We start from the raw sequence: 26,029 nt of genomic DNA, 5'->3' as shown, positions 1-26,029 counted from the left end.
AGTTGTACAGAGTACATATATATTTTTGTAAATCTGCATCTGAATGAACAGTAAATTTACACATTTAGGGTGTAATTTCAAAACAGGGCCCCTATGTGAACTGATCAAAAAAGTGCCTTTTATGTTTACTTTATAAAGATTTATCCTAGGACAAGCAGGCAGCATATTCTCACATGTGGGTGACATCATCCACGGAGCCCAGTACAGATAGTGCTAAAAGTGTGTTGGTATTTTAAGCTTTGCAAAGCTTTGAGACTGCCCGCACCACACATGCATAAATGCCTTCCCACCTGATGTTGGCACACAGTTCCTTAGTTCTTTGTTTTCCACAGAGTGAAGAAGTAGTGTATTTTTGCCTTCCCGTCAAATGATTCTTTTTGCTAGGGTTTTCTAAACCCTTTTTTCTTTCTTTTATTTTCTTTTAAAAAAAATAAATAAATAAATAAATAGATATTTAAAGAGGAAAATTATTTTCTTTCATCCTCAGTACGGCCATCAGGCCCACTTAGATTATTTCTTTTTTCTTCTAGGCGACACCATTCAGTCCTTCAATTTTGCTGCTAGAACTTTTGCTTCGATGTTGAAGCCCCTGTCCGTTTTTTTAAAAATGCTGTAGGTGCTTGCACCCTATATCACTTACTGACCCATGTAGTTGGTGTATTCAGTGTTTAGGGCCTGACCATCATGTTCTATCCTACAACAGCACTCCCAAAAGATTTGTCATCTTCAACAAGAAACTGTTTGGGCTGACTATAGACTCCAGTAATCAGTCTACATCATCGGTACCGGCAGTACCACCATCCAACTCTCCATCAACATTGCAAGGTGTTCCACCATCTGGAAACCTGCTAAATTAACATCCTCTTCCTAGCAAGTGTCATAGGCCTCTACAGCATAGAGTCCCTCAATACAGGCAAAACGTTGATGCTGATGTTCTCCCTCAGTGCAGCCTATCTCTCCTACGGGGTGTGACACCTCATTGAGGTCACTCACCCCTCAACGCACTGCAGTACCAATGGTATTGGCTGCTGAGCCACCAATTCCGATGCAGGTCTTCAGGGAACAACTGCAGGATTTCCTTCAAAGGGAGTTTGGCAATATTCTTAAGCTGTGGTCCACACCACTGCTTAAATCGACTCCCAAGGTACCGGCCCAGCCTGAGCATATTGCATCAAGGCCACATGTTACCATTGCTGCTCCTGCTTTTGGTTCATCATTCTTCATCGATTCATCCACATCGATGCTTCTCATCAAAACATCAATGTTCTCCTTCGATGTATCAATACTCTAAGTCTAAACATTATCATTCCAGGTCGAAGCATCAACACACTTCTTCATTCTGTCGTCTTCAGATTGGTACCGGAGAGGTCAGAGGAGCTCTTCTCGACATTATCATTGTTGGCTCTAAATAGCACCTTTCCCCTCCAGCGTCTAGAGCAGGGGTGTCAAATTCAAATAACATAAGGGGCTGAAATCTGAAACACAGGCTAAGTCCCGGGCCAAATTTTTTATTAAGATACTTAGGGGGTCCTTTTATTAAGGTGCACTAACCGATTTATCGCTCACTAAAGATTAGCGCACGCTAAATGCTAAGGCATCCATTATATTTCTATGGTCATCTTAGCATTTAGTACACAATAATATTTGTCTGTAAGATGAATGTGTTTTTCTTGACTTATTATATGTTTATATGTTTGTGTATTGCACTGTTATGTGAAAATCAATAAAGAATTAAGAAAATAAAATTATTTTTTCTACCTTTTGTTGTGTGGTCATTTTGTTTTTACATCATCTTGGTCCCTGTTTCTCTTTTTGATTTTTGTCTATTTTCTACTAATTTTTTTCCCACTGTCTGCTGTCCATTTTTTCTCCTCTTCTCTTATGTACCATTCCCTCCTTATGCCTATCTCCAACATATTGATTTTTCCCATTGATCTTTCTTAACTTTTTTGCCTCTGTTCACTCAAATCTTGCCCTTTCTCACCCTTCTTTTTAAATTTTCAGCTACCTCTCAATTCTCCATCTCCTCTCAGTCCCTAGCCTCCTATTTCTGAAAACTGGATTAAGCACAAACAACATCAACGCAGGTGCCATAAGGCAGTAAAAGGGGCCAAAAGAGAGTACGAGAAAAAAAATAACCAAGGAGGCGAAAAACTTCAAGCCGTTCTTTCGATATATCAAGGGGAAACGACCTGCGAAGGAAGCGATGGGACCATTGGATGACCATGGAATAAAGAGAGTGCTAAAGGAGGACAAAGCCATCGCCGACAAACTGAATACATTTTTTGCGTCTGTATTTACCAAAGAGGATATACACAACATACCGGAACCCATCAGGCTATATGCTGGAAACAAAGACAGGAAACTGACAGTGTTGACGGTCAGTCTAGAATAGGTATGTTGGCAGATTGATAGGCTTAAGAGCGATAAATCCCCAGGACCGGATGTCATCCATCCGAGGGTCATCAAGGAACTGAAAGGGATTATAGCTGAACTGCTTCAACTAATAGCCAATCTGTCGATCAAATTGGGAAAGATTCTGGAAGACTGGAAGGTGGCGAATGTTACGCCAATCTTCAAAAAAGGTTCGAGGGGTGATCCGGGAAACTACAGACCAGTGAGTCTGATCTCCGGTACCGGGAAAGATGGTAGAGGCACTGATAAAGGACCGCATTATTGATCACTTTGATGGACACTATCTGATGAGGCCCAGCCAGTACGGCTTCAGCAAAGGCAGATCCTGTTTGATGAACTTGCTGCACTTCTTCAAGGGAGTAAACAGGCAGATAGACAAGGGTGACCTGGTCGACATTGTATATCTGGATTTTCAGAAGGTGTTCGACAAGGTTCTGTGTGAACGACTACTTTGAAAAATTGCGAGCCATGGAATCGAGGGTGAAGTACACATGTGGATTAAAAACTGGCTGGAGGATAGGAAACAGAGAGTGGGGGGTAAATGGACAATACTCGGACTGGAAGAGCATCACCAGTGGGGTGCCACAGGGCTTGGTGCTTGGACCCATGCTCTTCAACATCTTTATAAATGATCTGGACATTAGTACGACAAGTGAGGTGATAAAATTTGCAGACGATACTTACAAAGTTATTCAGAGTAGTGAAGACACAGGGGGATTGCGAAGATCTGCAACGTGACATAATCAAGCTCGAGAAATGGGCAGCGACATGGCAAATGAGGTTCAACGTGGATAAGTGTAAAATAATGCATGTCGGTAACAAAAATCTCATGCACGAATACAGGAGGTTCGGAGCGGTACTTGAAGAGACCTCCCAGGAAAGAGACTTGGGAGTTCTGATTGACAAGTCGATGAAGCCATATGCGCAATGTGTGGCGGCGACGGCGAAAAGGGCAAACAGAATGCTAAGAATGATTAAGAAGAGGATCACGAACAGATCGAAGAACGTTATCATGCTGCTGTACCGGGCCATGGTGCGCCCTCACCCGGAGTATTGTGTCCAGCACTGGTCGCTGTACATGAAGAAGGTCATGAAGTTAGAAGGGAAAAGATTCCGTACAAACGTAAGGAAGTTCTTCTTCACCCAGAGAATAGTAGAAATCTGGAACGCTCCGGAGGCTGTTATAGGGGAAAGCACCCTTCAGGGATTCAAGACAAGGTCGGATAAGTTCCTACTGGAACAGAACATATGCAAGTAAGGGCAGACTCAAAAAGGGCACTGGCCTTTTACCCAAGGGCCGCCATGTGTATGGATTGCTGGGCACGATGGAACACTGGTCTGATCCAGCAGCTGTAAATGTTATGCTCTTATATTCTTATGAGGACCCAAAATCCATCTCTCCCTAATTTTTAATTATCTCCTCCATTTATCTGACTTTGTCCTCAAGTGCTCTCTATTTAACTTTGATTCCGGATGGTCAGCTGGTGTTCTGGTGGAGCCTGGTCAGTGGCTGAGATGACCAGGTTACACAGGTAATGTTGGATGAAGATGTGAAATGGTTAATGAAAATGGATTCTGGTTAATTTTGTAACTTGGAATGTGGGGGGAATCAATTCCCCCATTAAACGTTCAAAAATTTTGCAACAATTACAGCGTCATAAAGTGGACGTGGCCTTTCTTCAGGAGACTCATTTGACTGATCTTGAACATTCGAAATTAAAGCAATGGTGGGTGGGGGAATGTGTGGCAGCTTCTGCACAAAAAAAACACAAGAGGAGTAGCGATTTTGTTTCGTAAGGATCTTTTGGAAAATCTACAAATTTTTTTCTAAGGATGGTGAGGGACGATATGTGCTCTGTCAAGGGGTGATAGCTCAGCAAAATTTTGTATTTTGCTGTGTATATGCTCCTAATGACAATGATCCGGCATTTTATGCCAAATTAACTCGCTTATTGTTATCTTTTACTCAGGTCTCTTTAATTATTGTAGGAGACTTTAATGCTGTTTATGATTCTAGTTTGGATTGTACGGGGCCAGGGAGTGCTTTGAGTCGGGTAGGGGAGAGGGAACTCCAATAATTTAGTGAAAATCTGGAATTAATAGACCCTTGGAGGGTTCTACATGGTTCTGAGAAAGATTATACCCATGTGTCTCGAGCACATGGTTCACAATCTCGTATAGACTATATTTCGGCAGTTGGTGTGGGCGGATATAGGTCCTTATACAATCTCTGATCATGCATGGGTACATGTGAGGTGGCAGGGAGGAAGAGGGTCTCAGGGGATATGGCGTTGAGTATTTCCGTTAGCATTGTATAAGGACCAAAATTATAGGGAACGGTTATTGGTCATTTGGAAAGATTACAAAAGGCATAATACTCATGCAGAAGGAGATCCTATTTTATTTTGGAAAGCGGCAAAAGCAGTATTGAGGGGGGGACATTATAAGTTATTGTAGTCATGTTAAAAAAGCTCGAGATAGAGAAATTTTGCGTTTGGAGAGGGATATTGTAAAGGCTAGGAGGAAATTTGGACAATTCGGTGACTCAGTGCATAGACAGGAGTTGATGGAATATCAAGTAACTCTCAATTCTCTTTTACATCAGTGGGCACACAAATCCCTTGTTTATTATAAGTACCAACTTTATAAACATGGGAATAAGGAGTGAAAACTTTTGGCCCGGTTAGTTTCATCTAGAATGGGTCACAATAGGGTTCAGGCCTTGATAAATGAACAAGGGAAGCGGGTTATAACAGATCAAGAGATTGGAGATATTTTTTTTCGCTATTTTAAGACCCTTTATGATACCCCGTTAGACAGGGGAATTTTGGCAGGTCCCTATTTAGATGAGATAAAATTGCCTGGTATCTCTGAGAGTGATAGGGAGCGTTTGAATGCGCCAATTACTCTGGAGGGAAGTGTATTGGGCAATTGGGAATAGTCCATTGCTGAAGGCGCCAGGTGAGGATGGTATGCGCATTGAATTTTATAAACTATTAAGTGAAGAGATTATCCAACCATTTGCTAGGATGTTTAATATTATGGTTGGTGCTGAAGTTTTGTCGGAAGGTATGAATATGGCTCGAATTCTGGTGTTGCCTAAACCGAATAAAGACCCCGAAAAAGCGTCATCATATCGTCCTATTTCTTTATTGAATACGGAGGTTAATTTGTTAGCGAAAATTATGGCTAATAGGTTAGCTACTGTACTGCCCTCCATTATTCATGAGGCTCAGGTGGGATTTGTGAAGGGAAGAAAAATAGCTAAACATGTAAGAAAATTGTTACTGTCTTCTAAAGCCTGGGCCAATCAGGCCTTAGGCTTCGGCGGGATGGGCCGGGAAGGGGCGGGCCCGCCTCATTTCGACGAGGCGTGCAAGACCCGTGTGGCCATAAGAACAGGTTTGGTGGAGTGGAGGTTTGGGGGTTGTTAGCGCTGGGGGGGGTGCGTCTTCGGGCAGGAGGGATTGAGCACCCTCCTGCCAGCGATCGATATTGTCGGGGGGGGGGGGAGATCGGTAATGTTGGGGGGAGGCGGTCGGTAGTGTCGGGGGGGGGGGCGGTCGGTAGTGTCGGGGGGAGGGCATCTTCTGGCAGGAGGGTTTGGGCACCCTCCTGCCAGCGATCGGTCAGGGGGCCGCGGCCCGCTATACTTATAGCGGCAGAGGAGATCCCTTGCCGCGATAAGGTAAGCGGGCCGTGTCTAATCTAACCCGATTCTCTAACCAGCATCTGTAACATGGACGCCGGTTACAGAATCAGGGTTTAGTTTAGGCCAATTCTGAATAGGACGCCTCTCCCGGGCGTCCTATACAGAATCAGGGCCTAGGTGTCTTGCGGGCTTCGCCTTCAATATAGGCGGCCTGCCTGGGGAGCATTTTTTTAAAAAAAATGTGCATCCCGATTGGCTGATTAGACAGCTGTAGGACGCCTACAGCTGCCTAAAATCGGGACGCACTTTTGGAGAATCAGGTCCTAAGTGTGCACAATGTTTCCTGGCTGTTTTTATTTTGTATGCTTATATATTTGAATTATAGTGCATTAGCTTTTCTTAACAAAATTTGCTAATTTCAGATTGGTTTAATGGCTGACATTTGTTTTATATTAGTGTATATGACTGGATAAAACTGCAAATTCCTGAGCACAGTTGTTGCATCTAAACCTAGGTTTTTGGGTTTTTTTTTTGTATATACAGTGATTTCATTCCACTTTGTATGGGTGTAAGAGTCATACATCCATGAAAGCAATGTCTGAACTTTTAAAATTTAAGATTGATTGACTTCCCTAATAGAAGTGTCATAAATGAATAAAGTAATATTTAAGTTGATTTTTTTTTTGTGGATGTGTATTTTTACAGCTCTTAGAAGAAAATGGTGGCTATGGAAACAATGCTCATCTAAGAATGCCTGTAAGTGCCATGCCACAAGGGCCCAAACCTTCAGGACAGTTAAACAATATATACAATGCAGGTATGTATACATTTTATTGGCATTAGCGACAACGGAGACATAAAGGACTATGTTCAAACTTACTGAAAAATAAAAAAGAGCCAATTCATAATAGGACAGGAAAGATAACATCAGTATAAAATATGGACAAGATAAATAAGTACAATATAATTAATAAAGTATATATCTGTACAAATAAAGCAATAATATTTTTTAAAATATAGGTTTTCTAATTTGCTAAGGAAAATTCACTGTAGCATCTGGGATACCATCATTAATGGTAGTGAGGCATGGATAGAGTCCTAGTTTTTGCAAGATTGTAAGCTCTTCTAATCATATGCAAGGGAATGTGCATTTTATTAGTCTTATTTTCTTCCATGGAATGAGTTGGGTGCATACTGCAATACTCTTAAGTCTGATCACAAAGTTTTTCCTTCAAAATTTTATTTTATAGCAGATAGATGCTATAAGTTCTCTGTTAATGGGGAATATTGAGTTTTTTGCTTTTAGAATGTCATGTTTAATTCAGGTAACACCATCTTTCTCACTGCAGTTTGGGTAGGGAAAAAACTAAGGTTCAAATGGCATCCTGCAGGTAATAGAAGAATGTCCATTACAAACAGTCTCAACGCATTCCCTAGAATTTAATTATTAGCATAAATGTACTACCTTTTTGAAGAAGTTTATCTAAGATGATATATAGCAATAAATAATATATAGGCAATAAACAATTGGAATATTAAGTACTTGTTCATATTACTTTCAACACAATAGACATTAAAACATCATGATAGATAGCAAAGGGACAAGCAGAGGTGAACTTAGAGAATAACACAAGTTAAGAAAAAATTGTATGTTGTGCATTCAACTAACTTCATGTTGAATGTTTGTGGTAAGCAAGTTGTGCTGCAGTATAGGCAGCCAATGTTAATCCTTGTATGTGTGAGTAGCTGGCTAGTTGCCTCTTCATTAATGGCTTGAGAGAAGAGCCAGACTTTCACCTACTTCGTTTACGTAGGGATTGTCTTGTGTTAAATGAAGCTTTTATCAGAGGTAGATAATAGTTTGAGTAGTTTTAGGTGTTTGTCTCTTGTACTTATGTCCTCTGTTTTTTTGTGTGAATCATAGTTTCCATTTCTGTATACCACTGGGATTCCCAAAATCTCATGATTTACTGATCCAAGGCACATTCTGTTACATCCACTCTGGAGACAGTGTTTTATCCCAACCCGCAAACCAAGTGTTGGATCCAACACACTTTAATCTTCTCCTACTTGTCTGAGGAACACACAACCCATAGCAGTTTTCCTTTCTGTAAGCAGACTATTCAGAAGTCTTTCTGATCTGCTCTACTTCCTTTTTTTTTTTCTCTTGAGATCATTTGGAGGGTTTTTTTGCCTGGGAAAGGCTGAAGTTTTCATAGACCTGGACTGCCGCTCCACAGGGCAATCTTCAGGTGGACTTGTGAAGCCTGTCTGCTGTGTGCTGCCTTTGGAACTTGGGGTCCGTCCCCCTGGGAATATGCTTACCTTCTGACTTTGTCAGAGGTTTAAGTGCAGGTTGAATGTTCCCTGTGTAACAACCTTTGGGGTATCAGGGCACAGGCTTCATTTTTACAGCCACGCCACCCCCCCCCCCCCCAGGTTGCATAGAGAGGTTCCTGGGGGGGGGTTGGAGGTTTCAGTCGGGGTCTGTCAGACTGGCAGCCTGAAGATCCTGCCGATTTAGCTGTTTGGAGAAAACCTGAGGCAGAAAATCCTTTCACTTCACTTCAGCTGCACAGACAGAGCTTGACAGACAGGCATTGTGGAGACTGTAAGTAGAGAATGACACAGTGACAGATACCCACCAAAATGGAGAGGAAAATAAACTGGTCGCAGCAGGTACAGGGACAAGGCCATTCACCGCCCCGTGGTGCAGTGAATGGCCTTGTTGCTTCCATTCCCACCCCTCTTAGTCAGCAGTCCTCCTTGCGATCTCGACACTTGCTCCCTCCTGTCGGCGGCAAAAAAAACCCCAAAACATCAGGGCATGTCTTCCCCTCTTCTAGCCATCTCCCTCCCTTCCCCTCACCTTTGTGGGCACTTTTAAGAATTTTCTCTTTCTGAGGTGTCCAGACGTGGTAACCATTCTCACAAGTCCTACATGACTGCCCCAAAGCTTTTCCTCTGATTCACTTCCTGTTTCTGCCTGGGCAGCTTCCGTCAGAGGTAAAGCTTTGGGACAATGGCACAGGACTTGAGAACATTGCCGTGTCCAGATATCTCAGAAAGTGAAGAGCGCTCACAAAGGTAAGGGGAATGGAGTAAGGTGGCCCTATGAGGGGAAAAGGTTGAGTGGCACTGAAGGGAAGTGGAGGGAGAGGGGGAAGGGTAACATGCTGAAGGCAAGTGGGGACAGGAGAGAGAGGGGAGCAGAATGCTGTTTGGGAGGGGATAGAGTGAGTGGAGCAGACGCTGAAAGTATAGAGAGGGAGCAGACACTAGATGGAAGGAGGGGATAAGAACATAAGAAGTTGCCCCCGCTGAGTCAGACCAGAGGTCCATCTTGCTCAGCGGTCCGCTCCCGCGGCAGCCCATCAGGCCTAGTGTCTGACCAGTGGTCCCTGATTAATTTTGTAACTTACCTCTAATCCCATCCCTATAATCTACCTCTACTCTTATCTGTGCCCCTCAATCCCTTTGTCTTCCAAGTACCTATCCAAAGCTTCTTTGAGCCCCTTTAGCGTGCTCCTGTTTATCACATCCTCTGGTAGTGCGTTCCATGTATCCACCACCCTCTGTGTGAAAAAGAACTTCCTGGTGTTTGTTCTAAACCTCTCCCCTTTCAATTTCTCTGAGTGCCCCCTTGTACTTATTGATCACCTTAATTTGAAAAATCTGTCCCTGTCTATTTTTTCTATGCCCTTCATGATCTTGAAGGTTTCTATCATGTCTCCTCTAAGTCTCCGCTTTTCCAGGGAGAAAAGCCCTAGCTTTTTCAGTCTGTCAGTATATGAGAGGTCCTCCATGCCCTTTATTAGCTTAGTTGCTCTTCTCTGGACCCTCTCAAGTACCTCCATGTCCTTCTTGAGGTACGGCGACCAGAACTGAACACAGTACTCCAGGTGTGGGCGCACCATAGCACGATACAGTGGCAGGATGACTTCCTTTGTCCTGGTTGTGATACCCTTCTTAATGATACCCAACATTCTGTTTGCTTTCCTTGAGGCCGTGGCACACTGCACCGACGCCTTCAATGTTGTGTCTACCATCACTCCCAGGTCTCTTTCAAGGTCGCTCACCCCTAGCGCCGATCCCCCCATTTTGTAAGTGAACATCGGGTTTTTATTCCTTATATGCATGACTTTGCATTTCCCTATGTTGAAACTCATTTGCCACTTTTTGGCCCATTTTTCCAATGTTGTCAGATCTTTTTGGAGATCTTCGCAATCCTTCATGTTATTGACCTTGCAATATAGTTTGGTGTCATCCGCAAATTTAATAACCTCACATTTTGTTCCTGCCTCCAGGTCGTTAATGAATATATTGAATAGGAGCGGTCCCAGCACCGACCCCTGTGGAACTCCGCTCGTGACCCATTGCTAGTCTGAGTAATGTCCTTTTACTCCAACCCTCTGTTTCCTGTCCGCCAGCCAGTTTTTGATCCATCGGTGGACCTCCCCTTGCACCCCATGGTTCCATATCTTCCTTAGTAGTCTTTCGTGTGGCACCTTGTCGAAGGCTTTTTGGAAGTCAAGGTAAATGATATCTATGGATTCCCCTTTATCCACCTGGCTGGTTACTCCCTCAAAGAAGTATAATAAGTTTGTGAGGCATGACCTGCCCTTGCAGAAGCCATGCTGGCTCGACTTTAGCTGCCCATAGTTGTCGATGTGTTCCCAGATGCTGTCTTTAATCAGTGCTTCCATCATCTTTCCCGGGACCGAGGTCAAGCTCACCGGCCTGTAGTTTCCTGGGTCTCCCCTTGAGCCTTTCTTGAAGATGGGCGTGACATTTGCTATTTTCCAGTCTTCCGGAATCTCTCCAGTTTTTAGGGATAGGTTGCATATTTGTCGAAGTGGCTCAGCTATTTCGTTCCTTAGTTCCTTGAGTACCCTTGGGTGAATGCCATCCGGACCTGGCGATTTGTCGCTCTTTAGCCTGTCTATCTGCCTGAGGACATCCACCTTGCTCACCTCTAGCTGGACCAGATTTTCATCCTGCTCTCCTTTTACGATCTCCTCGGGCTCTGGAATGTTGGTTGTATCCTCCCTCGTGAAAACTGACGTGAAGAACTTATTTAGCCTGTCAGCTATCTCCTTTTCCTCTTTTACCACTCCCTTTCTGTCCCCATCATCCAAGGGTCCCACTTCCTCCCTTGCTGGTTGCTTCCCCTTAACGTATCTGAAGAATGATTTGAAGTTTGTTGCTTCCCCTGCCAGTCTCTCTTCATATTCTTTTTTTGCTTTCCTAACCACTCGATGACACTCCTTTTGGTGTTTTTTGTGTTCCTTTTGGTTCTCCTCTGTTTTGTCCTTTTTCCATTTTTTGAATGATGCTTTCTTGTCACTTATCGCCTTTTTTACTGCATTTGTTATCCACACTGGGGTTTTTGTTCTATTTTTTTTGCACCCTTTCCTGTACTTGGGGATGCACAGGTTCTGTGCTTCGTACACTGTGCCCTTGAGTATGGTCCAGGCATTTTCTACGGACTCCATCTTCCTTGCGCTGTCGTTGAGTTTCTTTCCCACCATTTTCCTCATGGCATCATAATTCCCTTTTTTGAAGTTAAGTGCAGTCGTTGTAGTTCTTTTCACCTTTGATGAAACAATTTCTAGCCTGTACTGGATCGTGTTGTGATCGCTGTTTCCTAGTGGGGCTAGTACCGCCACCTCCTTAGCGGGTCCCCCTAGTCTGTTGAGGATCAGGTCAAGAGTGGCATCACCCCGTGTTGGTTCCGTGACCAGCTGTTCCATGAAACAATCCCTCGTGACCTCCAGGAATTTGGTCTCCCTCATGCAGTTTGAGTGCCCAATACTCCAGTTTATTCCTGGGTAGTTGAAGTCTCCCATCACCACCACACTTCCGCTTTTGCATACCTGCCTCAGTTCAGCCTCCAGATCCTGGTCGATTTCTTCCGTTTGTCCAGGTGGGCGATAGTACAGACCCAATTTTATGTCTGCTCCAGTTCCTCCTGGTAGCTTAACCCATAGTGATTCCAAGTCGTCCGCCCTTACTGTTGTTTCCATTCTGGTTGAAGGTATGGAATCTTTTATATATAGCGCTATTCCTCCACCCTTTTTGTGTGACCTATCTCTCCTGTAGAGTTTGAATCCTGGTAAAGCCACATCCCATTCATTGTCATCAGTCCACCACGTTTCTGTGACTCCAATTACGTCTATGCCCTTTTTGCTGGCTAGGATTTCCAGCTCTCCCATTTTAGCCCTTAGGCTCCTAGCATTAGTGTATAGGCAAAGTAAGTCCCGTTTGATCACCTTTTTTGCTGTTTTTCCTCGTGGTTTGGCGCTCCTGGCCCCCTCGTGAGTTGGCAGACCCCAAGCCTCATCTCGGTCATCCTCCTCCTGTGGTGTCTGTTTCGTCCTCAGCCTGTTCCCCTGTTTTTGGTTGTCCCTCTGGATTCCGTTGTTCTCTATTAGTGCTGCTTGCCAGTTTTATTCGTGCACTAGACCCCTGCAATTCTCCCTTAGGTCCTTTTTCAAAAAATTCCCACTCAGACCTGAGCCCTCTTTCACAGTGTCCTTGCTCAATATCTTTGGCCTGGGTCCCCTTCATTGCGTCCTTAGGTTCTTTTTCCAAAAGTTCCCTCTCGGTCCCGATCCCTTTTTTACAATGTTACACATGCCAGATTGGGTGAAGATGATAGATTCAGTGAGATACTTGAAGGGGAGAGGGAAAGAGGTGGCAAACTCTAGGTAGACACAATGAAAAGGAAATTAAGGACTGGGAAGTAAGAAAGTAGACAAGATAGAAGGGAGAGGCAGACAGTTTCTGGTAGAAGCATAGGAATAGAGCAGATGTCATACGGGAGAGGCAGACAGTTTCTGGTAGAAGCATAGGAATAGAGCAGATGTCATACGGAAGAGGCAGAGAGAAGGCAGACAGTGGATGGAAGGAAGAGAATGATGAGGAAAGCAGAAACCAGACTACAAAGGTAGAACAAATTGATATTTCTTTTCTTTTTTTTTCCTCTAGGATAAAGTAGTATTGTAGCCGTGTTGATAAATGTTTATAAACAAAGCTTTGCCAGCTGAAGATCTCTTCCTGTAGTTAGCAGTCAGAGCTCTGATTTATAAAATGACAATTATACAGAATGTTTATTTTAATACTTTATTAAAATAAGTTCAGTATAAAACTATTTGAGGCTTGTGCAGATGGGATCAGATGATTTGCGGGGAAGGGACGGGGACTGAGTTCAGGGGGGATAGGGACCGAGTTTAAGGGAACAGGGTGGGGACGGAGACTGAGCTCATGGGAATAGGGCGGGGACAGGGACTGAGTTCTCAGAGATAGGGATAAATTTTTCCCTGTGTCATTCTCTAACTCTAAGTACAACCCCATTACTTCCTATGGGAGAATTGAGGAGGGAGGGGTCTGAAAAGAGGGGTTTTAGTCCTTTCTTGGGATAGGAATGGGGTCTCCCAAACCCCAAAATCGTCAGTTTTTGAACCTTTGTGAAGCTTCTACGCGACGTTTTTAAGTGTAAATTTTCTGGATTTTTAGCAATCTCATTGTAAACTTCTAATTTCTGCCTCACAACCCTTGATTTCATTGGAAATCATTAGGGATGGACTCCTCCACCAATGTAGAATTGAATTTATATTGTCACAACCCCAGCCTCAAGACTAGGGTTGTGCCAGGTCTATCTCCTCCAAATACAAGCCTTACCCTAAAAAGGGCTAATCAGAGAGACAGGCTAAACTCAGACAAACAGATAGGGTCAGAGTTCCTATCAAACCATCAGGTTACAGAATCCTGGGGAGGGGAAGATGAGGGTGAGAACAGCCTGGAGCAGCGGGAGGTGCCTTACAAAAAAGAACAGCCTAAGAGGCAGGCTCCCAGCACAGCTAAGGCACAACTGCTGGGCCCAATTAGGGCTAATCAGAAAGCTCAGCAGAAGCAACAAGTTGTACCTCCCCCTTACAGGTTAGGGCGTGTCCAGCTTAGGGCTTTAGAGGCTCAGCTGAGGAGAAACAATTCAGTCTGCCCTGGGTCAGCCCAGGAAGGAGGCTCGAGTGACTGGGCTCCTGAATCCTCACTGTGTCAGGATGTTGAAATGCTTGAGGCATCCACTGTCCCTGAGGCAAACCAGCCAGCCAGCCAGGACGCCATAGAACCTATGGATACTTCCCTGGAACCAGAGGACATAAACATGGATCAGAGCTAAGTTGGATTTCCTTGCTGTTTGTTTGCTTTTGGAATCTAATTTTATTTTGGGGCTGTCTGGAAGCACAAGGCAAGTGCAGACAGCGTGAGCAGTGCTGGGCTCACTGCTGCAGCTATGCCTTATTTTGGGGACAGAGAAGAAAGTGTTTATTTTGAACATTTTGACTTTTGCCTTTTTCTATTTTGAGAGGACTTTGTGAATGACTGTGTGAAAGGGGTAGTAGCGAGGGGAGAATCCACGTAAGATCCTCAGGGCGGGATTGTGGGGCCAATTCTTTGGCAATCTTTAAATAAAGTGGATTCTGCTACTCCCCTCCCCCACCAGCTGTTTGTGAAGTTGGTTTGGGAAGGCCTGTTAAAGACCAGGCCTAGGCAGCATGTTCTGGACTGTTTAAAACCATTGGGAATAACCAGGGAAAAGGCTGGGTGTTCCGGTAGCCGTATTTTGCCTTCTTTGATTGTGAGACTGTTAGGGCAAGGCTACAATAGAACCATTTGAACTTACCTGCAAGAAAGGTGTGGGCTGTATTTTTTACAAGTCCCAATTTTCTGTTTATATTTGATTTTTGAGTTCAAAACTTGAACAGTGGCACTTTTGCTATTTGGAGAACTGTGAGGGAAATAAAGTTGGACTCAGTTTTGTTAAAAACTTTATTGTTCCTGCCATGTTTTTGTTTCACTCATAAGAACCAGCAGGACCTTCAACCTCTTTTGAAGGCACGACAGAACTCGGTCTTTGTTGAGCCCTGGTCGGAAGCCGTTTGCAAATCCCGGCACCGGTAGGCTCACAATATGAAGAAGAAAATCTGTTTAATCATCGTTTGCAGTTGCATTATTGTGACTTTATTAGCTGATTCTTGAAGAAAATAAATTGTTTAACTGTTGATTTTATGATCTGGTTTGTTCTCTATTTTATGTATGTTTTTACTAATATAAACCATTTAGTTATTTTGTAAATGGTATAAAAAACTTTTAAATAAATATGTGGATTGCGCAAGATTACCGTCAGAGGAGCGTCCATGTATCATGTGCTGCAGCAAATGAGGGGAGAAGGTGGGAGCTTCGAGCTCCAGGTTGGGTCCAGAAAATGGGCAAAAACTCTCGCCCAGTGCCTGTTTCTGGAGGTCATACAAAACACAGGTGTACAGAGTCTGGTGACCTCTCGCAGACCTTTGGGTCTCACAAGGAGCCAATGTCTGCCCCTATTTGTGGCTTTTTCCCAGAGTTTATTCAGCTCATGTGGAGAGCATATCTCATGGACCCAACCCACAGCACAGCTGATAGGAGCCATACCAGCTTCTGTCAGGACCATCCCTTGTATGAGTTCCTGTTCTGTCTTCCAGTACTCCTGTCATCACGAATCTGGACAGCCTGAACTGACACGCTGATTCCCTTTTGTATTTGCCTGTATTTTTCTCTTTCCTTTATTTATATTGTATTTCTACTTTTTCCATTTGTTTCAGTATGTCCTTTTGTCTTATTTGTCCATTGTTTTAATTGATGATGTTTTTGTTACACTTTGTCCCCTCTCTGATTTTATTGTATAACCAACTTGAAACTGTTGATAAAGCGGTATAACAAATTTTAAATAAGAACATAAGCAATGCCTCTGCTGGGTCAGACCTGAGGTCCATCGTGCCCAGCAGTCCGCTCACGCGGCGGCCCAACAGGTCCAGGACCTGTGCAGTAATCCTCTATCTATACCCCTCTATCCCCTTTTCCAGCAGGAAATTGTCCAATCCTTTCTTGAACCCCAGTACCGTACTCTGTCCTATCACGCCCTTTGGAAGCGCATTTCAGGTGTCCACCACCCGTTGGGTGAAGAAGAACTTCCTAGCATTGGTTTTGAATCTGTCCCCTTTCAACTTTTCCAAATGCCCTCTCGTTTTTGTAATATTCGAGGGTTTGAAGAATCTATCCCTCTCCACTTTCTCTATGCCCTTCATGATCTTATCAGATTGAAAATTAATTGGACTGCTGTATTTTGTATGATGTGGGGTCTATGAAGATTTTTCTGATAACCTGCTAAGTAAACTATATTATAGTAATCCAAAATACTTAGAATTAATGACTGTACCAATAGTCTAAAAGAAGAAACATCAAAAATTCCAAGACACACAATTTGGATGCTTAAGGCTTGCCTCATCTGTCTTCAACTTGCTAGTATTAAGGAGGAGCTCTGCAAACTTAAACAGGAATTGAATACAATTAAAGCAGCTTCCATCGCTCCACAAAATCATACCAACTTACCACCTCTACCTCAAAGAATAAAACAGCCCAGGAATAAATGGGTCACAGTAGGCTCAAGAAGACTGCGACATGTAACACAGAAACATCCACCTTCACTAATACTACCTCTACAGAATTCCTTTGCTCCACTAGTGCACTGTGATACTCAAGAAAACAGAAGGGAGGTGGGACTGAAACCAATGAAGGTAACTCAAGAGAACAAGCGCACCCTAAGCACAAATAAAAAAGCCAAAAACAGAAAACTATTACTGTTGGGGGATTCCATCATCAGAGCCATTAACCTTGGAACAGAAGGCGAGGAGACCAAAATAGTGAAATGTCTTCCAGGATCCTCAGCTACCAGGAGTTCCAGGCAAATACAGACTATAATTAACGAGGAAACTAAGGATTTTAACACTGATGTTGTTATCCATCTGGGAACAAATGACCTGGCCAACAACTCCACACTTGCAGCACAGAAAGCTTTTCGGGAGCTTGGTGAGGGCGTGAAACCTTTTGTAAAGACTTTAGCTTTTTCTGAAATACTGCCTGCATATGGAAAGGGAGAGCAAAGAGTGAAAAACACAGAGGACTTTAACCCTTTCAGGACCAAGGGACATATTTGTCCCATAACTTTAAAATCCTATAAATTTTGATTGGGATAGTCTACAGTTCTAAATTTGATATGTACGGATTCCATATGATACTGCCTTTATGTAAACAAACTGGTTCCGACATTCATTCATTAGCGTCGTTGCCAGATTGACGAGAAGATTCACTTGCCACACTGTCCATAAGCCAGAAGTGTGATTTTAAAAAAAAAAAAAAATGATATTTCACAAAAAAAAATCAATTTTTTGGCATCTGCAAGCCCTTTTTACCATAAAAATGTCGTCAAAACCACAAAAATTGGCCTACGATCCTTATGGTCCTGAAAGGGTTAATAGATGGCTCAAAGCCTGGTGTCATCAAGAAGGCTTCAGGTACATAGGAGGATGGGGAATACATGGAAGGATAAGAAGCTATATTGCACTGATGGGCTACATATTACTACACCAGGAAAAAGAAACCTTGCAGAGAAATTTAGACAATATTTTTCTAGGCATTTAAACTAGAAGGTGGGGTGGTGTATGTACGAAGGACAATTATAGAGACCACCCCCGGCAAAAGAAAAGATGTGATAGTAGTAATGATCGCAACATAAACAGTATCAGCAACTCATTTCTTAGTAATGCAACGGAAAGTGAAACGAAACAAAACTCTATAAGAAAAAGGAGATTACCACTGAAAAATAGCTGGAAAGCGATGACCACAAATGCTCGCAGTCTAAGCAACAAAGTTCATGATCTGCAAGCCCTGATGTTAAAGGCAGATCTAGATATTGTCGCTATCACAGAGACATGGTTCAATGAATCACATGGATGGGATGCAAACATACCGGGATATAATCTTTTTAGGAAGGACAGAGATGGTCAAAAAGGTGGAGGAGTAGCTCTATATGTAAAGATCAATATCCAAGCAACTGAAATGCAAGGGACCCATCCCAGGATACTATGGGAGCTCAGAGAGGTTCTGGCGAGTCCTATTAAAGACTTGTTCAACAAATCTCTGGAGACGGGAGTGGTTCCTGGGGATTGGAGGAGAGCGGATGTGGTCCCTATTCACAAAAGTGGTCACAGGGATGAAGCAGCAAACTACAGGCCGGTGAGCCTCACTTCAGTTGTTGGAAAAATAATGGAAGTGTTGCTGAAAGAAAGGATAGTGTAGTTCCTTGAATCTAATGGGTTACAGGATCCGAGGCAACATGGCTTTACAAAAGGTAAATCGTGCCAAACGAACCTGATTGAATTTTTTGATTGGGTGACCAGAGAGCTGGATCGAGGACATATGTTAGATGTAATTTACTTAGATTTCAAAAAAGCTTTTGATACAGTTCCTCATAGGAGACTTTTGAATATACTTGAAGGGCTGAAGTTAAGACCCAAAGTGGTGAATTGGGTTAGAAACTGGCTGTCAGACAGACGCCAGAGGGTGGTGGTTAATGGAAGTCACTCAGAGGAAGGAAAGGTGAGTAGTGGAGTCCATCAGGGTTTGGTGCTGGGGCCGATCCTGTTCAATATCAGTGTTCTCCCCCAGGGCCTTTCAGCCGGGCGCTTCGCCCAGCTAATTTAGATGAGCGCTCGGCTGTAATCTCAATCGCAATCCTGCTGCTGCTGCCGCCTTCTGCTCAACATTTTTTTAAAAAAAACCCTTCTCACCGGCTTGGAGATTTACCGGGCTGACTCGGCACAGCCTGAATCGCAGGAGCCTGCCTTTTTTTTTTTTTTTTTTTTTTAGTTTTTAACGCCAGCAAGCGACTTGAACCCATGCTCCAGGGCTCTAACATGTGCATGCCGCTTCTCTCCGAAACCGGAAGTCACGTCCTGAGGGAGGAAGAGAAGGGAAGTCAGCATGCACACGCCCCGGAGCATGGGTTCACTATAGGAGACAGGTCAGCTTACAACTTGCTCTTGCTTGCTTCGGGCTTTCTTCGCTGCCGGATCCTGCCTACTTTCTGTTTCCGAAAGTAGGCAGGACCCGGCAACGAGGAAGGCCCGAAGCAAGCAAGAGCAGCGAGTTGTAAGCTTCCTTCCGTTGCTGACTTATGGAAGATAGGTCAGCGATGGAAGGAAGCTTACAACTTGCCTTAGTCCAGCCCTGCACAACATGCGGCCCAAAACGAATCTCACTGCCGATATGGCTCTCACTCCGCTCTCCTTTGAAGATCAGCTCAGGAGGCAAGATTTAGCCCAAGATCAGACGAATATTAAAGGGCATTTGAAGGCATCTGAGCAGATTGAGGAGAACATGTCCTGTTTTTCCATGCCTAAAAATACCACCTTGTCTAATGTAATCTCTGATCAGATCCTTAAGAGTGATGCAACTATGTATGCTGGACAGTCTCCTCCAGTAAACAGAGCTTTAAAGCCTGCAACCATACAGAACCAGATGGTCAAAGGGCTACAAAGTGTAGTATTGCCAAGGGATCTGTCTCACAAGTTTCCGACGCTGGCAGACGTAAGCACAGCACAAGAAATAGAGACTTGTGGCATTCTGTGTAGAAAGCTGATGCATAATGAATTTACTATTACCCATGTAATAGTGCCAAAGCAGTCTGCTGGACCAGACTACAGTACAGTGATATGGAGAATGTGGAAGAATTATTCAGTGTTCAAGATCAACATGATCTCCTCACAGAAGAAAGACGGAGAGAAAGAGAGAGGCCTAGACCAAAGGGGAAAGACAGGAGGCAGATACTGGAGAGGGGGGAGAGAAGGGAAGGAGATAGAGATGTCAGACCATGGGGTGGAGTGGGAAGGAAGGAAAGGAGAAGAGAGAGATGCCAGAGCTTAGGGGTGGAGACAAAAAATGGAGAGGGGTTGAAGCTGAAATAAATCATGTACAAAGGAGAGAAAGGGCACAGGATATAGAGTTTATTGAAGGGACATAGAAAGAGGGAAGATACCATATGGAACAGAGAGAGGGCAGACACTGGATGGAAAAGGCAGAAAGGGTGGACAGTGGATGCAAGGGGCAGAGATAGGGTGGACAGTAGATGGAAGGGGTAGAGAGAGGGTAGAGGCTGGGTGGAAGGGGCAAAGAGAGAGGACAGATGTTGCATGGAAGGGAGCGAGGACAAATGCTGAATAGAAAGAAGAGAGTGAAGAGAAGATGACTAAAGCAGAAACAACAAAAGGTAGAAAAAAAAATATTTTTGTTGCTTTACGTAGAATCAAGTAGTATTGTAACTGTATTGATTAAAATTTATCAATAGGAAATGGAAATAAGGCAATTTTGGGAGGGAATAAACCCCTTTCCTCAGGTCAGGACAGGATACCATAACAGCTGTATACTGTACTGTCTTGAAGAAAGATTTGGCCTCTGAAAGCTAATTGAAAAATGGATTAGTCTAATAAAATGGTATTTTCATATTTGTTAATTTGTAAAGTAGTGACTGTTATGTAGAAGTTTTTTTCAAATTTACATCTACTGTCTTTATATTTTGCACAGTATTAGGGGACATGTGTCACTGTTTCTGTGGTGTTGCATTGTATGCAGATTCTGGTTTCTTGGTTCAGTTTAACTTTTGTCTACATATTTCTATTTTTAGTTTGTGATTATTCCATATTGGGCGAAGGTGTATCTGTGTTCTGTATGTATGAAAAGGACATGGCTTTCTGTTAGCATCGACTACAGGATCAATTGACTGTGTAGGATCTGGTTTGTTTAGTTTTACAATGCGTGTGTTGGTGTTCTAGTGCTCACTGCAGTGTTTAAGATGCTGCCTTTTCCGAGATGCACCCTTATTGTGTGACTCATGGATTATTACTAAAAATATTTTTTTTATATATAGAGGAGGGAGTGGTTAAAAAAATGACTAGCACTGGCTGTCATATATACTAGGTACACCACTGGATTTAATGACTCTATTCTAACTTTACTGTTGACGTAGGTGTTGTCCCCCCCAACACTCAGACACACATTATAAAATTTAAATTAAAGTTGTATTATCATCAAGTAGCTTTCAAATGACATTATAAGCAAATAAAAATAAAATATTTTAATACATTGTTAATTATTACCTGCATCTTTACCTATACTGTTTTGTCCTAGCTCTTACTTTGCACTATAGCAAAATAAAAAAGAAGCAGATAAAGATCAATCACACAGGTGCCCTTCAAGGCTCAGTAACACCTCTCCATAAATTATGTGGAAGAGGTTTGGAAGTGGGGATAGCATCTATTTCATATTCTCAGTGAGACCTCAGGAAGGAACCTAGCGATCAAAACATTATTAGAGGTGTTGTACAGCCATTTCTTGTATGACTGGATGAGCTATATTTATCTTTTTTTGTTGTTGTTTAAATTCATGCAGAAATAAATGGTTAGATTGAACCTAATGACTTCATTAACGCATTCCCTTTTTTAAACCTCTATACTATTTGAAAGAGGGTGAATATCTAATTCACTTCTAGAATTGGATACTTCTTAAATTTAGTAAAAATATTCTGGCACAAGTGTCAAACCTTAAAAAAGGAAGTCATATCGAGCATTGGAAAATAATAATAATTAACTAATAAAAATAGTATACATTTAATTTTCCCCACTACCAAATTTCCCCATCCCGCCTCACCTGGCTACTTTTTCATGCCACCCGGCTGGAAAAAATTTCTGGGGAAAACACTGAATATGTTTGTGAGTGACATTGCTGAAGGGTTAGAAGGAAAAGTGAGCCTTTTTGCAGATGATACCAAGATTTGTAACAGAGTAGACACTGAAGAGGGAGTGGAAAATATGAAAAAGGATCTGCAAAAGTTAGAGGAATGGTCTAATGCCTGGCAACTAAAATTCAATGTAAAGAAATGCAGAGTAATGCATTTGGGGATTAATAATTGGAAGGAACCGTATATGCTGGGAGGTGAGAAGCTGATTTGCACGGACGGGGAGAGGGACCTTGGGGTGATAGTGTCCGAAGATTTAAAGGTGAAAAAACAGTGTGACAAGCCAGTGGCTGCTGCCAGAAGGATGCTGGGCTGTATAAAGAGAGGTGTTGCCAGTAGAATGAAGAAGGTGTTGATGCCCCTGTACAGGTGAGGCCCCACTTGGAGTATTGTGTTCAGTTTTGGAGACCGTATCTGGCAAAGGACATAAGAAGACTTGAAGCGGTCGAGAGGAGGGCGACGAAAATGATAGGAGGCTTGCGCCAGAAGATGTATGAGGAGAGACTGGAAGCCCTGAATATGTATACCCTAGAGCAGGGGTCTCAAAGTCCCTCCTTGAAGGCAGCAATCCACTCGGGTTTTCAGGATTTCTCCAATGACTATGCATTGAAAGCAGTGCATGCACATAGATCTCATGCATATTCATTGGGGAAATCTTGAAAACCCGACTGGATTGCAGCCCTAGACTTTGAGGCCCTAGAGGAAAGGAGGGACAGGGGAGATATGATTCAGACGTTCAAATACTTTAAGGGTATTAACGTAGAACAAAATCTTTTCCATAGAAAGGAAAATGGTAAAACCAGAGGACATAATTTGAGGTTGAGGGGTGGTAGATTCAAAGGCAATGTTAGGAAATTCTACTTTATGGAGAGGATGGTGGATGCCTGGAATGCGCTCCCGAGAGAGGTGGTGGAGAGTGAAACTGTGACTGAGTTCAAAGAAGCATGGGATGAACACAGAGGATCTAGAGTCAGAAAATAATATTAAATATTGAACTAAGGCCAGTACTGGGCAGACTTGCACGGTCTGTGTATGGCCGTTTGGTGGGGGATGGGCTGGGGAGGGCTTCAGTGGCTGGAAGGGTGTAGATGGGCTGGAGTAGGTTTTAACAGAGATTTCAGCAGTTGGAACCCAAGCATAGTACCGGGTAGAGCTTTGGATTCTTGCCCAGAAATAGCTAAGAAAAAAAATTAAAAAATTTAAATTGAATCAGGTTGGGCAGACTGGATGGACCATTCGGGTCTTTATCTGCTGTCATCTACTATATGGTCTAATAGGCCTTAATTTCCACAACATATAGAAACTTTTCTTTACTAATCCTCTCCATCCACCTTTTACAAAAATGTAGCGTGATTTTTAACACCAGCCGTGGTGGTAACAGCTATGATGCTCATATAATTCCTATGACTGTCTGAGCTTTTACTGACATGACTGATGCTATGCTTTTGTAAAAGGGTGTGTGTGTGGGTAAAGCATCTGTATTTGAATTCATTGTGAAATTTTGATCTAAAGTAACCTCTAGAATTCTTGGACTAAATGAGTACAAAATTCCATTCAAATTTATACTCATCTTTCTTCTTGCAAGGAGTAGCATAAAATAATTTTGGTTTTTTTCTGTATTGAGTTTTGACTTAAATTTGGTCATCCATAATTCTACAGTTGTGTTTGTGATAGAAATTAACTGCATAGATTGAGAGAATGATGAATATATTAGATTTGCAATAGTAATATCATCATAACTGTAAAATGTCACACCTATCTTAGATAACCTGCGTCTCAGAGATGACAAGTAGACATTGAAGGGTAAAGGAAGAGAGGAGATCCCTGAGGAACTCCGTAAGAATTAGTCCATTTGTTAGAAAATACATTCCCAAATCGGACCTGCTAGGTACAAAAATGCAAAAAGCCCTGAAACCATTTAAGGATATTACCGGTACCAGAAATGCCCAAAGCATTCAAACATTGAAGTAGTTGATCAACAAGATCAAATGCACTGCTTAGGTCAAATTGTAAAATCAATGCCCCCATACCTTGACTAAACAGATTGTTCAAATAGTCTAAAAGGGATGCTAAAACAGTCTCTGTACTATAAAGAAGTTGAAAGCCTGATTGAGATGAATGTAAAAGAGAGTATTGTTATAAATAATCAAGCAACTGGGAATACACCAATCCCTCCAGTATTTTAATGAAAAAAACAACAACTTGCTATTGGACTGTAGTTTCAAATAAGCGATGGTGATTCCTTTGAATTTTTAATTATAGGTGTGCTGTAATAACAATGGCCTATCTGCTGGAAATTCTCTTAAATCCAACATATAGGCTAGCCAACTATAAAGTTTAATCTGGAATTTTAGTGGTGGTGAGTACATTAATACTGGAGGAGAAATATCCAATGAACAGTATGTTTGCATATTTGTTATAAGGTTTCCTAAAACAATCCCAATTAGGGTTTTTAAAAGATGTCCATGACAAATCAGCATAGCAGATATCCTTTAAAGATGTTACTTCTAGGTAATCTATATCTGCAGTGTTTACACAGGATACTCTCAGATTAATCACTTTATATTCAAAAAATTGGGTTAAATCTTCTGAAGAAGGAAGAATTGCTTGAGGATCCTGAGTGAAATGATTAATATTGAAAATGGGAGAACCTAATCTAAATAAGTCTTCATATTAATAAGATTTAATACAACTTTAGCCAAGTAAAACACTTTATGCTTTTCTCTTAACATCCTTTTATAAAGATGCATCTCGTTTTGCCATTTATCTCAGTTAACTTGTTTTGGTTTTACGTCATTCTTTCAAGACATCTTCTAGAGTGATTCATATCGGCATGTTATCGTACCATCCATCAGATTTTCGGTGACATTTTTGAGTATTCGTTTTGTAGCTGTATTGTCAGGGGTCTTGTCACTAAATATCTTCCAACAGGAATGAAAATCTTTAGAATCTGTTAATAAGAATTTAGACTAACAAGCCAAAAAATAAAGAAGGTAAATAAATCAAAAACAAGGATACTCAGGACAAAAATTAAGATACAAAAGAGAATCCATAATAAGCATGATTCCTAATACATATTTTATTCAACAAATCTTTAAAATCAATATTATATAGACACAAACAATACATACATAAAGTCCAGAAGGAAAATCAAACAACTAAAGAAAGATCATATCAGTCTTTTAAACAAATTGGAGATCCACACCAGCAGCATACAGATATTTCAAATAGATAAAGAATCAACTTATCTGGAAACAATCCCAGTCAATAAGGTAGCCAATATCCCATATTCAGGGCGCTGAATAGGATCCAGTAAAAGTAACTGAAAAGTTAGTTGCAGTCAAGTCCTTCTAAATTCTTGAATGTTCATATATGTTCATATCACAAGAATCAATCCAAGTGCAAGGAGTGTAAACATGCAAATGTGAATTCATTGAAGGTGACAAATGCAATTCATAAAAAGTCAATTCATGACATTCAACTCCCTCAACACAGATCGTGTTTCGAAAATCTCTTTTTCAAGAGGAAGATAGCAGCGGGTAAAGAGGAGAAACACACGTACATTCAAAAAGGCAACTGCCGATGCAACTGGACCGGAAGTTAAAGGCTTTTACTTCCGGTCCGGTTGCATCGGCAGTTGCCTTTGAATGTATGTGTGTTTCTCCTCCTTACCCACTGCTATCTTCCTCTTGAAAAAGAGATGTTTGAAACACGATCTGTGTTGAGGGAGTTGAATGTCATGAATTGACTTTATGAATTGCACTTGTCACCTTCAATGAATTCACATTTGCAGGTTTGCACTCCTTTCACTTTCACTTGGATTGATTCTTGATCTTCTGAGAGACTTGTGATATGAACATAGATGAACATTCAAGCATTTAGAAGGACTTGCCTGCAACTAACTTTTCAGTTACTTTTACTGGATCCTCTTCAGCACCTTGAATATGGGATATTGGCTACCTTACTGATTGGGATTGTTTCCAGATAAGTTGATTCTTTTATCTGTTTGAAATATCTGTATGCTGCTGGTGTGGATCTCCAATTTGTTTAAAAGACTGATATGATCTTTCTTTAGTTGTTTGATTTTCCTTCTGAACTATATGTATTAGGAATCATGTTTATTATGGATTCTCTTTTGTAACTTAATAAGAATTTAGAGTCATAATGGAACCAAAATTCAGCTGGATTGATTGGACCTCTCAATAAAATTTCCCTTTTAGATATACAATCACCTACAGTATGAGATCGTGGACAAGTCAAACAAAAACAATACATAAAATGATCAGACCGAA

The 26,029-nt window shown here is 42.1% G+C and overlaps 1 protein-coding gene across 5 annotated transcripts in view; it reads left to right on the top strand.

Annotated features, from left to right (window-relative positions):
* Window positions 1-26,029, top strand: part of GAK (cyclin G associated kinase) — a 652,499-nt gene that overhangs the window by 230,375 nt on the left and 396,095 nt on the right. For all 5 annotated transcript variants that reach the window (XM_033916764.1, XM_033916747.1, XM_033916757.1 and 2 more), the window contains one exon: window positions 6,773-6,884. In XM_033916764.1, coding sequence (XP_033772655.1) covers window positions 6,773-6,884 — 112 coding nt within the window. The remainder of the gene's footprint in view (window positions 1-6,772; window positions 6,885-26,029) is intronic.

The sequence above is a fragment of the Geotrypetes seraphini genome, chromosome 1 (assembly GCF_902459505.1).
Source record: "Geotrypetes seraphini chromosome 1, aGeoSer1.1, whole genome shotgun sequence".
Taxonomy (NCBI): domain Eukaryota; kingdom Metazoa; phylum Chordata; class Amphibia; order Gymnophiona; family Dermophiidae; genus Geotrypetes; species Geotrypetes seraphini.
The sequence above is the reverse complement of the archived record's forward strand: the minus strand, read 5'-3'. Positions and strand labels throughout refer to the sequence as shown.